We start from the raw sequence: 14,770 nt of genomic DNA, 5'->3' as shown, positions 1-14,770 counted from the left end.
GTTAATGTAGAAAGGCAGCTGGATGGGGATGCTTGCCAAGAGGCCATGTCTTTGCTCAACCATACCACAGACAATTTCCAGATTTTTCCAAAAATGAGAGAAAACTTTCATCACCGTCAGAAGCTTGTTAATGACCCAAGCAGAGGTGTTGATATCGTCTCCACCTTCCCGAGATTCCTCGATACCAAAGGATTGGTACATTTGGAATTAAATGTTTACAATGGCTTGACGCATTTCCTGTAGTAGTAACAGTAATATCTTCTTTCGTAAAGGTGGATCAAGACATCACCCTCCTATTTGATCATGAAACATCCTCCAGGCTCCTTCAGAAATGGGATGTGTTCTTCAGTCCAAATGTCAGAAAGGATTCTAAGTGGTTTACTTCAACGCCAGAGTTGCTTGCTCGTTGCAGTCAGCAGAGTCCCACAGGACGTGATCTTGATGAGACAACAAGTGAGATGTATTTGTTTAGCTTGTTTAGAGCACTTACCATATTTTCAGTTATAGTTGAATTCATTATTTTCATGACAATATAATAAAAATTAGGAGAAAAAAAGCACATTTAAGTAGTTTGTTTGCTGCATTAATTATGTGTATCACCAATAATCGCATTTTTGGGATAGATTTGAGCGAGAGGTAGATGTTTTAAGTAGGGCTGTCGGATTAAAGCGTTAATTTCGATTAATTAATCACAGAAAAAATAACGCAACAAAAATATTAACGCAGATTAATCGCGCTCTTAGATGCCCCTGACTTTAGCTCCGACAGCACGGAGCACGGAGCTCCGACAGCACCCGTCCCTCGTCCCCCCGGGAGGGTGCACACAGACATAAATAGACCAATAAATAAAAAAGGCAAAAGGTTTTTTTCAGGGGGAAAGGCACGTCTGGGATACAGCAGAGGAACACATGGGGTAAAAATAACCCCAAAGTTTCTATTTTTCTCTGCTCTTATCCTCTCCAGCCCACCTCCCTCCTCCTCCTCCGTGTTATTTTTAGCCCTCTTTGACTTAGAGCGTGAGCGTCTGTCTGCCACCACACCACACGTGAGTCCTCCGCACGTGCACCCCTCCGTGAGAGGAAGCTCAGACACGACCCATACCACCACCACCACCACCGCCGTGTACCAACAGCAGCAGAAGTAAGGATGGAGAGGAAAGGCAGAGAAAAGAAAGACAATGGGGAGAGTAGACAGATTTGCATAGATAATAACAATTTCACTGATTTGGTGCTCCAGACACCTTCCTTGAGCTTGAGCTGTGTTTCATAGGCTTAGAAAAAATGGCAAGTGAGGCATCATTACCATCTGCACGTGTGATTTTTAGCATGAATGTGACCTTTTAAACGTCATTTGACTGCAGAAAGTGTGATATGTGATATGGCTAAATCCACACCAGCAGGTTGATATTTTTGGCTAAAGTATCTTCATTATACAGTATATCAAATGAGCCTGTTGTAGTGAATAGTAGTCTACATTATAGCGACCTTACTTTACTTTTGGGCATTTTTATCGGTATCAATTTAATACGGTACTGTAATAACCCATAAACTACAGGATTATGGATTACTATGGATTCTCTTGAAACTTTAGTACAGACATGTTCCCAGAGGGATGAATCGTAATAACTCCATCACCTCCATAACGCCATCATCATGCCGTAATTCTTAATTTGTCCTATAATTTGGTCTATATATAATAATGTCCAAATGCCTGCAAAATGAATGGTATTTCCATAAATGTACTTTGAAAGATCCGACACCGGGAAGGTGTTAGGGAGGGAGGTTTCCAAAGCTATTTCTCCACCTGACAAGCACTTATATCCATCCACTGTATATAGCGGCAACGTAAGTCTTTTTTTTGTCTCGGCCGGATATGATTTGCCTGTACAACACCAAAAGATGCTGGACAGGTACATTACATGGTGTCTGTCCATTTCCACATCATTGCTTGCAAACTTTTCAGTTTGTCTTTGTTTTTACCCTTTGAGTTTCTGTTTCAAGACATCTACATGTTTTCTCATGTGTGTTTGCATGTTAATAATTGTTTCAGTTGGGCTGTGGTGGTCTCTATGCTTGGCAAATGCTGATGACATTTTTAAGAGAGATGTCTACATCTCTTAGCAACTTCTCATTTACTAAATAAGAAAACATCCCACTCACTATTGCGTCTCTAATTAGAGACACCTCCTTAAGGTCAGATCTATACAACTTTTTAATGAGTTAATAAATCTGGACTAATTATTACATCTGCGTGTACACACGTAAACAACTTGTATTGTTCATATGTCATGTCCCGTCTTCTCCATCCACATGCAGCAACAACGAAAATACAATTTTGCATCCTTGCATCATTTCTTCTGTGTAATCTGTGGCTTCCAGGTATTCCAAGAATATTTGTTGCAATGTTGTGAATGTTTCCGAGGCGGGATGTGTCGAGAGGAAACTTGTACGTTTTGTAATTGAACAATTTACTGCAAACTGCTCACTTATGATGTCAAGATGGAAAATTGTAGTTACACAAGATTACATTTAGCCAACACATTCAAGCCTTTGAAGACAAATAAAAACGACTGCTCTTGACAACAACAACCTACAGTTTCTCTATATTCAGGTCACTGGTTCTCAAAAGGATAGCAAGACAAACACAACACACACTGACATAAAAGAACCATTACATGTACTCTCCCAGTACCGGAGAGAGGTGTTAGTGAAAGATAATGGCTATCGATTCATCACCTTTTGTCTGCCTTGTTCTGCAAGTTTTGAGTTTTCTTCTTCCTGTTTTCTTAGCAAGAACTCTCAATCTTGTAATTGTCACCTTGAGGTAAAAGCAAACACATTGACAACAAAAGGCTCTCTGTGTAAATGAAAACATTTACGTATGTTTGTGTTATTATGTAAATACTTCTGTGAATGTGTGGGAGGGATTGAGTGTGTGAATGCATGTGGGAGACCAGTGTATCACTGCTTACATCTAGTGGTAGAGGCACAAACTGCAGAATGTCCAACACATTAATATATTAGAGCAGGGGTGTCAAACATGCGGCCCGGGGGCCAAAACTGGCCCACGGGATGACTTTGCAAAGTGTAAAAATGTGTTGTTTTGATCATAAAGTAAAATACTGTTCCAGATACCTGTGACAAAATGTTTTGTGCCTTTGTAGACACACTGTGATCTGTACGTTGTAATGCACATGTGTTAATGATGAACTGATGCTTAATATTGTTGAAATGGCTCCTTCTTTTCTTAAGAAATGTCAGGTTGTTCATAATGTTTTGTAAAAAGATAACATTTGAACATTTTCAGAATGTACTTGTACTTTTTTGCACTAAAACGAAGTGAAGAATTTGGAGTTGTCGTTATTTACAGGTTATTATGCTGTGATTTTACTGGTCCGGCCCACTTGAGATCAAATTGTGCTGCATGTGACCCCTGAACTAAAATGAGTTTGACTCCCCTGTATTAGGGGATTCACAGACTAGTACACTTAAGAGATTTACAGTAGAAACACTTATAAACTTAGAATAAATGTTCACACTCAGGTCATGTTATTGCATGGCTCTATACTCAGCGCATAAATTAAACATATTTCCCACAATGCCAAAAGCATCTTGAGCAGGTGCATTGGCAAATGCATGGGTCGTTAAGAAACCTCAGTTATGGCAAATCTACGGTGCAGTGGTGAAAGAACTACTCAGATATTTTACTTGAGTAAAAATAACTTTACCAGTGTAGAAATACTGAGTTACAAGTAAAAGTCCTGCATTCAAAATTTGAAGTAAAAGCAGAAAAATGACAAGCAAAAAAGTAGAAGTAGCCTATTCATCAGACAGAAGGGCCCATTTCAGAATAATGTACATTATATTATAATCATTGATCAAAGCTTCACATTAGTGTTGCATCTGGTAAAGGTGGGGATCATTTTAATTATTTTATATACTAATTAAAGTAGTTAAATTAATGGAATAAGAAGTACAATCATTTCCTTTAAATGTAGTGCAGTAGAATTATCAAGAATTAACAGAAAAGGTAAAGTAGCCTTAAATTGTACAGTACTTGAGTATGCAACTTAAGACTACTACTGTCAAACATAGTAGGCTAAGTTAGGCTTCCTTCTCGGTGTCATAACTCAGTCAAATCTGAACACACAGACATAAAACACACATTTTTAGATTCAGTGTGATCTACACTTACCGTTAGATGATGTGTCCATAGTGAACAACGTCCACAACTCCCCTTAGAAATTATAGAAAAAAAGATGCTCCTTGTAACTCCAGAACTTCACATGTTTAAGTTTTCTTCTGTATCAAATGAAGATAGTGATAGCTGTCTGTACATTCGGGGATACATTATAAACAGGAACTAGTCATAACTAATTCGGAAAATTTTAATTGTGCAAATTAGCCAAAATGTAAACAAATATAGGTTTAACAAAAATGGGGCTCAAGTTGTTGCACACAGCTGAGTCAGTTAGTTACTTCCTGTTTACACCAGTCAAAGACCACCCAAATTAAGGCACTACAAATACACAAACATGGTCATGTATGAACGTCACTGGCAATGTTTTTAATATTGTTAACATTCTTATTTCAGACTTTAAATGCAATTGAAGTAGCCTATTCTCTGAAGTGGAATGTGATTTTTGAAGTCTTAAAAAGAGAAATGGCAACAATTTCTAGTATCTGAATTCATTATCTCAATATAAATGAGTGCTGTGACAGGTAAGTCAGGTACGTTTTTATGTGTAAGTACGGTACAAGAGCTGACATCAGTTTACATTTTAAGGTTTGAGCTTTTTCTGAGCTCAAATTAATTAGTTTTATAACTATATGGTGTGAAACGACCAACAACATTAAAATGTATTTAAAGTCTCGACATGCCAATGCTCCCATCTACCATTATGAGATATAGAGAATAATAGAAATGCAGTTTTGTAAACATTCCATACAAATATATAAAATCATAGATTTGTGAAATAGATTATTCGTAGAAAGTGGATCATGTTTTTAGGTTTGTAGTAAGTTATTGCAATTTATTTTCTCCCAATATTTTCATAGACCAGTGGGGGTAAAAAAAATACTGTTTAAAGTACAAATGTATTAGTATAAAAATGTACTTATGCTGCAGAACGGCCCATTTCGTAATAATATTTGTTTATAATTAATTATGCATTAATGTGTCACTTTAATGTTGCAGCTCTAAAAAATGGAAATGCTTAAGTAAAGTACAGGTACCTGAGTAAATGTACTTAGTTACTGTCCACCACTGCCACAAACAAATGACGCAGACATTGTACGGTGGTTTACGCCCCCTGTGGGAGTGCATTGGTAATAACTTTATTGCAAAAATACAGGTTCCCTCTTTCCCCGAGCAACACCACCCCAGAACTGACACACACAGTCTACACACACCCACATACAATAAACCATCAGTGGTTAACTCTTCACTCTCCAAACCTCTCGTGTCTCTGACCCTCACACCATTCACAAACACACACTTTCATCCTTTAGTTTACATTCATTCGCTCTCTTTATCCCTTTTTCTGCTCTCCACTACCTCCTTGTTGCTCTCTTTTTGCATTCCATTGGTTGAAACATAGCAGTTAGATGCAGAACAACAAAGTTCACCAGCAGCATTAAACATGAGATCTCCTCCACCTCTCTGCGTCTCTGCCAGAGTCCATGTGAGCGCCCGTGGGTGGGTGTGTCTGCCTCCTGGCTGTCTCCGATACAGGATCGTGAGGGAAGGTTGATTTGCATAGCGGACTCATGCGCTACAATTGGCTACATTCTCCCACATCCAGAAACCCAAAAAAACGAACAAAAACAACAACAGAATCTAAATGAAAATAAAAACAGCAAAGTTAAATACGCTCTCTGAGTTAAGTGCCAACCTTTGGTTTAGTTACAACGATCAATCAACATCAGTAAATTCTTGTAGAACTTTACATTGGCCAGTTGTTGTATAAGGACTTTGTTATTTGTATATAATATTTAATAGAATAAAGAATATAATAAATGTACTCTACACATGTCAGAATGTTCCTCAGTAAAGGGGGTGAATGAAGTTATAACTGTTCATACAACTGAGGAATGGTTGACATCTCTGAAGAAGATAGCTCACTGGCTGAAAATATACCTCTAATACATATATATCATATAAAGCATATTCATATTAGACATGTCACTGTCTCAGGCTGAAGATGAGCATTTTCTATTCACACCTGAGGTCTCAAAACCAGTTTCAGTGGGAGGGAGAAATAATTAAGTGTGAATTGATAAGTGCCACTGAAATTCACCTGAGGCCTTTAAGTAAAACAAACGCCATCGACTTCTCTCCTGCTGCTTCTCAGTCAAATAGCCTTCGGAAAGTGCACTTCTGCCATGTAACCTTGTAAAGCGCACTTGAGTCAAACCATTTTTTTTTCATTGATAAAGACTAAGAATGGTTTCCTAACCTACACTCTCTCATTCCTTCTCGACTTTCCTCCCCTGTTGGCCTATTTCTGGTGCTACTGTTTCCTGTTTTGGAAGAAAAAGAGCAAGCGCGAATAAAAGACAGCAAGAAAGAAAGAAAGGAACAAGGAAAGAAGAAGAGAAGAAAGAAGCGCTTTTCTTTAATCGTTTAATCTCCCGGTAGAAACGGGAGAGCTGTCATTTAGGTCAGCGAGCGGTTTTGGGGGCGGAAACTCCAGCTAGACACTTGTGAAGTGCACTCCACTCCTATTTGAAATGCAGACATGAGGAAGTACCACTTTAAGTTTATCAATATTCGTTAATTATCATTATCAACATTCCATAAGGTCTTATTAATTAACATACTGGTTTCATACATGAGTTTTTCTGTACATGACTTTTAGTTATTAGTGAGTTCGGTCTCGGGCGGGTTTACTGTGCGCGCACACAGGACGAAGAAAACAAACAAACCCAATAAGAAAAAAGAGAAAAAATATGGCTGTCCAACTGAAACAGACCCAGTTCAGCTTTGTGTGCGTCCAACAGGAAATGCCCGTGAAGAAAGAGGAAGAGGCGTGGCTACTTGGTAAGAGTCTCCCCCTGAGCGGAGGGTCCTGTAAGATTGAGGACGAGTCAGCCGAGATTTTAGGTCCCAGTCAAGCCAGCAACGCCACTGAAAGCGCCACGCTCGCCAGGCTGACTGCACAGGGAAACCCCTCTAAAAACCCAGGGGGAGACGAGAATCAACAGTCCCGGGAAGTAGGGGGGAAGGTTGAGGTTGTAGTTTGGGGTCAGAGCGACTGCATAGACAGAATAGTAGGTCAAGAAAGGGGGAGGGAGGGAGGAAGGCAAGGAGAAGGCTAAGCAGGGTGCTGCAGGCGCTGAGGGAGGCTCTACGTCAGTGCAGATGTGCATGTGTGCGTGCATGTGTTGGAGAAGGAGCAGGAACAGGATAGGAGTTGAAATCGATCCTCCTGAGCCAATTCCAGGTCCGTCGTGGCGAGGCCCGTCGAGGACCCCGGCGCTGCGGCCCCACGTGGACGCTGTGAGACTTTAGTGAAGCAGAGCGGGACTCTGGTCAGAAGGCAGCTTAACCCCCGTCAGACACAGCCAGAAACTCCCTGTGCCGCCCGTCAGCTCCTGAGACAAGAGAAGAGACAACAGGTCAGATTAACTCAAAGTAAAACATCGTGAGAGAAGTTTAAGGGTTAAACCATGAAATAGAAAGGAAGAGGTAGACCGCTCGTTCACTGAGCTCGTCACAAATGTTCAGCGTTTTCTTTACACATTTTGCTATTTGCTCTCATGAGCCTTTTTAATGCGCTGCAGCTTAGAAGAAGTCAGAGAAGCTGAAAACACAAAACATTCTGATGCTGTAAACAACTCCTGGTGCTATTTGGTGGAAGCTTTTTTGCTACGGTATCTGAGGCTGACTTTCCCCACGTTCTTCTTAAATCTACCCCTAAGTAGAACATTTTGTCCTTTGAAAACATAAATTATATATAACATTGAGTAAAGACACAAGATGCCATTTCTTGTTACTGCACCATATCAGGAAAATAATTAATGTCTCGTACAGCGATTTTCATTTATCTTTGGAAATTATGAAATGTGAGAAGCATTGTATATAAAGTTCTGTGAATTATGGTTATAATTATAACAACACACCAAAAGACCACAAGTGCAACACAAAATATGTATAATATAATGTAGAAACATTAACATAAAAAGCAATAACCTTTGAGGTTTTATTTTGTAAAAACAATAATGGATGGTTCTAATGTTATTTTGTATGTCTTGTATATATGATAATGTATATTCCTCTTGTGTAGTCATCTCTAATTGATTGCACTGTGTAATAAAGAAACAGACAGAGCATTAACATGCATATTATCATCCTTTTTGGGATATAACCTTAACAAGGAACATTAGAAACCTGGTTATTCCTCTCCCTGTATACATAATCATAACCGTATCCAGGCTTCTGAGCATCTGCATGCAGTTGTGTTTTGTGATTCCAGTTAATGATCAGAAACCTGGATCAGGTTATTACATTATATATTATTATATATTATACATTTCACAGTTTCCTGCTGTCTCCGTTTTCATTTGGGGAATACAGGCTGAAAATAAAACAGGTATTTTATTCTCCTGTTTTGTGTTTTTAATATCATTGTTTCCTGTTTTGCTCATAATTTAGCACCTCACCCACATGAACCAGTTAGAACCAGTTGTTCTAAGCTGTTGTTTAGGGCAAAATTATAGAATCATTACTGTTTTTCTACTAAAGAGAATAACAGCATCTTATAACAATAATTCAGATCAATGTGCTCCTACAGTCAGGTGAGCGTTTTGCACTTTGACACTGAAGATGTGTAAAAACCTGAGCTGAAGTGAAGAGAGAGACTTTGAATACAGTTTATGTGTCATGTTGGCACGGAGTAAAGCTTCAAGAGCTGGAAATAACCTGTTGTTCACAGCTTATTTGTGATCAAGTAATGCCCTTAATGAAAAGTGACAGTATAGAAGGATTGATATATTTTTCTAGACGTGATTTCTGCTGGATGTTATAACTAAATTTGACACATGACAGCTTTGCCCATGAATGAAAATAACCTTTGGTTCTCCACAGTTATTACAAATTAGTGCAGATCCCCAGGATATAGCTACGTGCAAATAGAAGCGTAGACTACTTATGTGCCAGAAAGTCAAATGTTCACCAAAATGAAGAAAATAAGGAAAATACTTTTAGTTTGCTATTTAGACTTGATTTAGAAATGGCTCGGAAACACAGTCAGCTGACACTCAAAGTAGCTCAAGCAAGGAAATATGTATGCTCCTCCCCGTCAAGCAGATGAGTGGTAGAGTCAAATGAGCTCAGCGCAGTGTTTACCTGTGAAGCGGTGGAGGGAGGTGGTGATGAGAAGGTGATGAGGAGGATGGAGGAGATGATAGTGGTGGAATAGCAACAGGGACTCAGAAGAGAGGAAGTAAGCAAGGAGAGGCACTGACATCAGCCTGCTTCACCTTTTGAGAGAGAAACAGGAAAGAGAAGGAAGAGAAGCAGAGAGACGAGGACAGATTGGAAATCGAAAGAGTAGCACAAAAGGGAGAAATGAGAGGGAAGAGCACAGGGATGTGTCAAGCTCCACGGCCACAGGACATTCAGGCTGATGCAGTTTAATAGCACGACCACAGGGAGGCAGCAGAGCACAGGAAGTCACACTCACAAAGCTGCGGGATGCAGTCAGGCGGCTACGGCGCGAGGTCACTACTGTGCCGCTCAGGCTGCGTCCAATTCGTCTCAGGTTTTCCCCATCATCAGGCTCCGCCCCAAAACGCACATCCCGCGTCATCATTGGCTGCAGAGGGAGAAAATGTCTGTCAGACGTGGGAAACGGATCCAAATAATGACCTGCGAGCACATGTGAGGGGATTCTGTGATTTTACATTGTTGAGGTAGGTGGGGGTGCTGGTGCAGTCTGCCCCGTACACACTCCTCTCCATGTCTGCGTTTGGGGTCTTGGAGCGAGCCTGTCCTCCCACCCTGGATATGAGCCTCTCTGATGGGCTGCAGCCTGAACACACACACACACACACACACACAGGCAGGGCTGGAGGTCAAAAACTAACACACATGTTGTCTGCCATTTTAGTGGAAGCTTTTAAAAATCTCAACTCTAATGTTCCCCACGTTCTTAAATCTACCCTTACATTATTTATATATTCAGTATAAATACTGCCAGCCCTTTCCTGAACCAATATATCACACTTACACTTACTGAGTCAACTGTTCAAACACCAAATGTCGTTTTTTTATGGTTGCGCCATTTCAGCAAATTAAAAAGTCTCCATGTCTTGTGCATCAATTTATAAACATTTTCCTGTAATGTACGTAAGGAAACTTTGGATTTTTGGCTTGAATTTAAAGTAAAGTTCTGTAATTTCATAACAGCACATCAAAAGGCCTCTTCCCAGAATCAGCTGCAACAACATGTCACTCTACATGCTAAGTGTATACAGTATATATACCCAATCATCTTTACAGTAGACTGTCTTTTGCAGTTAGTATATAACAAATCTGCCAATTAAAATAGACCACCCCCCAAAACATTAAGTTCTAAATATTTTGAAGTTTTCATTTTGTAGTCGTGATCACCTCAACCATTTCCTTAGTGCATTGTGGGAAAATAGCAGCGCACTCGGTTCTTATACTGATATAGGTATAACTTTGTCACTTTTATAGTGAAAACTCAATATATACTTGAAACCTGCTTACAATTAGTAGGTACAGTAGTGTGGAATTGAGGCAAAGTTAGTGTTTTAGCTTCTTTTCAATTTCCAAACATGGTTTTAAATGGAAATGGAGGATTCAATTCAAATCAATTTCAAATCGTAACACATTTACACAGCACTGCACACATAGTGCGTATAACCCATAATAGAGATATTCTCTATTAACAATGAGTAATTGATTAAAAGACTAATTGTATCAGCTCTACTATACACTCGTTTAGGGATTCATACATAAATTATACACCTATTTTGTTTATATATATATCTTTGTAACACATTTCTGAAGTTGTATTGTGGAAGCTCTTGGTTTTTTTCCTGTGTGTGTGTGTGTGTGTGTGTGTGTGTATGTGTGTGTGTGTGTGTGTGTGTGTGCATGCGCGTGTGTGTGTGTGTGTGTGTGTGTGTGTGTGTGTGTGTGTGTGTGTGTGTGTGTGTGTGTGTGCGTGTGTGTGTGCGTGTGTGTGTGTGTGTGTGTGTGTGTGTGTACCTGTCTTTCCAGCCAGCAGACTGGCCTGGTAAAGGGAGTCAAGCTCAGACAGCTCAGCTTCTTCGCGGTCACAGCAGTGAACACTGTGTTGCCCTGGGGCATGCTGGGAGCTGTAGTGCCCTGGAGAGGACTGGCAACTGTAGCTGAAGTGCTGGCTGGTGGTTTGCGGCCTGATGGGGACGCAGCGGTCCGGGGGCGTGTCATATGGCGTCACCACGGCGTCGGGGCGGTCCAAACTCCAGGAGGAACAATGACGTGTTCCGCTGTTGGCGGCAGCCTCGTGCCCTGGCCAATGCTGAGCAGCACCGGTGGGGGAATGGGGCTGGGGGGGCTGCCAGAGAGGCGAGAGAGGTTTCCTTTGCCCAGAGGCTTCCAGAGGTGAAGATGGGGGAGGAATAGAGGACGGAGGGAGAGGATGTGTGTGTGTGGGTTCAAGTGTGGAGTGTGCGGTATGTGTGATGTGTGTATCCCAGAGACGCAGAGGAAGCGAGGGCAGAGAGATAGCTAAGTGCTTCCCCAGGGGTCGGACACTCACTCCCCCTGCCTGCAGCAACTCGCACAGCCTCACCCCAGTCCCCTCCCTCCGACCCTCGCCTTCCTCCCCTCTCCTCCCCATGCATCCACACTCCTCCTCCTCCCTTCGGCTGGAAGGGGCGCAAGGGTGAGGGATGCTGAGGGTGAGCGGGGGTCGAGGGAGAGCGGGCCGATAGGGTGGAGGGGGTGGGCCAGGGCCCAGAGCAGCGTCCTGGTTGGGCGTTGCCTGGTCCTCTTCCTCCTCCTGATTGGGCGTCAGCAGTACTTGGACCGGGCCAGGCTGTTCACTGGAGGACACAAGAGAGGGAGGGTGTCAGTCAGCCAGCAGCACGAAAAAAACAACAACCCAAAAAACAGAGCTGCTCTGACGTCAGGTGAGTTACTGCATAGAGGGAAGGTCACAACTGCACACCGGGATAAACAAGCAGAAAACACACACACACACACATACGCACACACAAGCTCACTTTCATACAGAACAAACAGCTACAAACACACAATGATGCAGCCTTGTGCAAGCATCGTTTCGTTGTGTATGGGATTTCACAGCCATGCTCTTTATGAGTCGGGCACAAGCTCGTCTCCTTTGACTGACAGATCGCTGCACATTCACCAAACTTAACTCTCTGATATGAACACATCCAGCTCAAACAACCAAGGACTTTAATATGATTATCAAAACAGCAATCTAGCCTCTGCTGCATAGGTGCAGTATATCAACACTGAGAATAAATGTGGCTTCTACAATCTGGACTAATTCAGTCTCTGTGGGACGCTATATTACTTTATTGATTTACGTACATTGATATGTGGAGGATATGATATATGTTGAACATTAGTGGATCCTCTCTGCAGAGATTATGCACTCTCTCAGGCTGTGTGTGTGTGTGTGTTGTGTGTGTGTGTGTGTGTGTGTGTGTGTGTGTGTGTGTGCGCGTGCGTGTGTGTAGTAAACTAGTGTGTGTGTTATGTGTTAACAGCAAGTCTGTAAATGTGTGTGTGTCTATTTTTAAAGACAGCGAAAACCTGTCTGTGTCTACGTGAGTGTCGACCCCCATCCCCCACATTAACTCTCCCATCTCTTTTCAGCCTTAGTAATTACCCAGCAGGCTTTGCAGCGGCGAGCTATAAATCAGAGGCTTGTGTTGATCAATAGAGGAGAGGAGGAAGGTAATAAAAGAAGCTGAGCGCTGAGCTTTACCTCCTCCCCATTGCCTCCATCCTGCTTCCTGCATCCAGAGACTTAACCCGATGTGAACATGACTAAGTTAGCAAATCCAATCATTCTCTCTACCTATTAGCATAAATTGAGCTGGTTCTAAGTGCCGCATGAGGACTCTTCATAAAATAATTTATGACCACGTTTAAGACACATAAAGGATTCGGCCTCAACTATATTTCTGAATTGCTAAGTCCATTTAGTTTAACCTGAGATCCTCTGCGCTGAAATCCAGAGAGGAATTTAAGACAATGTTATTTATATATATATATATTTTGTGTCTTTTCTGAACACATTTATTATATTAAATCTTTTTTAAATATTGTATACCGATCTGATCTAAGGGCGAGATATCTCAGGCGAAAGTAACCTCTTTCATACGCTAGTCAATTTTGAGATTTTTGGGCTATTTTGCTTTCATAACATACAAAATACACAAGCAGGTGTTTATTTTACTTTGTCTATTTGCATCTGTATATTTCTCCTAAATTCACCAAAAGTCAGCAGATAATGTCTCATATTTAAACCTGAAGTTTCATGCTGATATCTATTTGTTCAAACGTTTACTCTATTCACCTGTAGTGTCTTTCAAAATGTGTGGAATTAAACAAAACCTTTAAAGACCGTCTTCTCAAAATGAGTTTTTTTCTCATTCGCCAGAGATCTACACTTCAGAAGCACTTTCCAGTTTCGTTCCTATCTATGTTCTAAAGGTTTGTTCGTAGTCTGATTTATATCACGTTTTATTCTTTTTTGTTATGGCTGTTGACAATATTTTCAGATTTATGGAGTGATAAATACAGATATTCAAATGTTGTCCTCTGTAAAAACCTTTGACTCTGAATATTTTAACAAAATGAAACAAGTATTTTGAGCCTGGCTTTACCCCATGTTCAGATATCTGTTCTGGAAATGTACACAAATGAGCACATATTTTATTTGAAAATGTCTCATTTGCATATTTAAACATAACATTTCATAAAACTTATAATAAAAGTAATCATTGCCTTAATGTAAGTAATCAACTGGGGAAGTGGACTCCGTTATACTTTCCTGCAAGTCTAATTATTATTATTTAACTATATTAGATATGATTAATACTTTATCTCAGCTTCTAGATGAGCTGCCTCACTCTTTATAAATATTAAACATGACCCTTCTTATGAAAACGCCACTGCTGAAGCTCACTTTCCCCTCCTCACACAGCACAATTAAAATATCAGGAGGGAAACACACTTACTGTAACACACAAACACAGCAGCAAAGAGCAAAAGAATAAACAACAAAAAAACAGCACAGGATCTGTGACTACAATCGCACGGCAGCACACAGAACAGACACACAGCGACGGACTGCAGCTTTACAGTGAGTGCACAGAGGGACAGATCAGCGGCACACAAAGAGCAGAGGGAAGCCTTGGCAGCACACAGCTACAAGAGCAGCACAACAAAAACAATGCAGGGAAGCAGTGAAGCACGGAAAAGCCGAGAGCAACTCTGTCTCTCTCTTTTTATTCTCGATGGCAGCACAGAGCCCAGCAAAGCAGGTTTTTACTGCACTGCAACAAACACACAGACACAGAGGGGAGAAGAAGTTAATGTATATAGTCAAGTGTGTGTGTGCTTGAGAACACACATACACACACACACACACACACACACACACACACACACACACACATTCAGACACACATACACACATACAGCAGGATGTGAGAGTGCAGTGCTTCTGGGATTTTAGGGCAGCCAGAGCTGAAGACACACACATGAGGGTGTTTTT

At 41.0% G+C, this 14,770-nt stretch overlaps 1 protein-coding gene across 3 annotated transcripts in view; it reads right to left on the bottom strand.

Moving 5' to 3' along the window:
• Positions 1–5,296: 5,296 nt before the first annotated feature.
• Positions 5,297–14,770, bottom strand: part of usp54b (ubiquitin specific peptidase 54b) — a 55,813-nt gene continuing 46,339 nt past the window's right edge. For 2 of the 3 annotated variants that reach the window (XM_029456587.1, XM_029456588.1), the window contains 4 exons: positions 11,239–12,059; positions 9,906–10,033; positions 9,686–9,817; positions 5,297–7,595 (listed from right to left, as the gene is read on the bottom strand). In XM_029456587.1, coding sequence (XP_029312447.1) covers positions 7,509–7,595; positions 9,686–9,817; positions 9,906–10,033; positions 11,239–12,059 — 1,168 coding nt within the window. In that variant the 3' untranslated portion in view covers positions 5,297–7,508. Of the gene's footprint in view, positions 7,596–9,348; positions 9,483–9,685; positions 9,818–9,905; positions 10,034–11,238; positions 12,060–14,770 lie in introns of all 3 variants that reach the window. The other variant, XR_003834154.1, reaches the window with a different exon arrangement.

Source organism: Cottoperca gobio, chromosome 19 (assembly GCF_900634415.1).
Source record: "Cottoperca gobio chromosome 19, fCotGob3.1, whole genome shotgun sequence".
NCBI classification, from domain to species: Eukaryota; Metazoa; Chordata; class Actinopteri; order Perciformes; family Bovichtidae; genus Cottoperca; species Cottoperca gobio.
The sequence above is the reverse complement of the archived record's forward strand: the minus strand, read 5'-3'. Positions and strand labels throughout refer to the sequence as shown.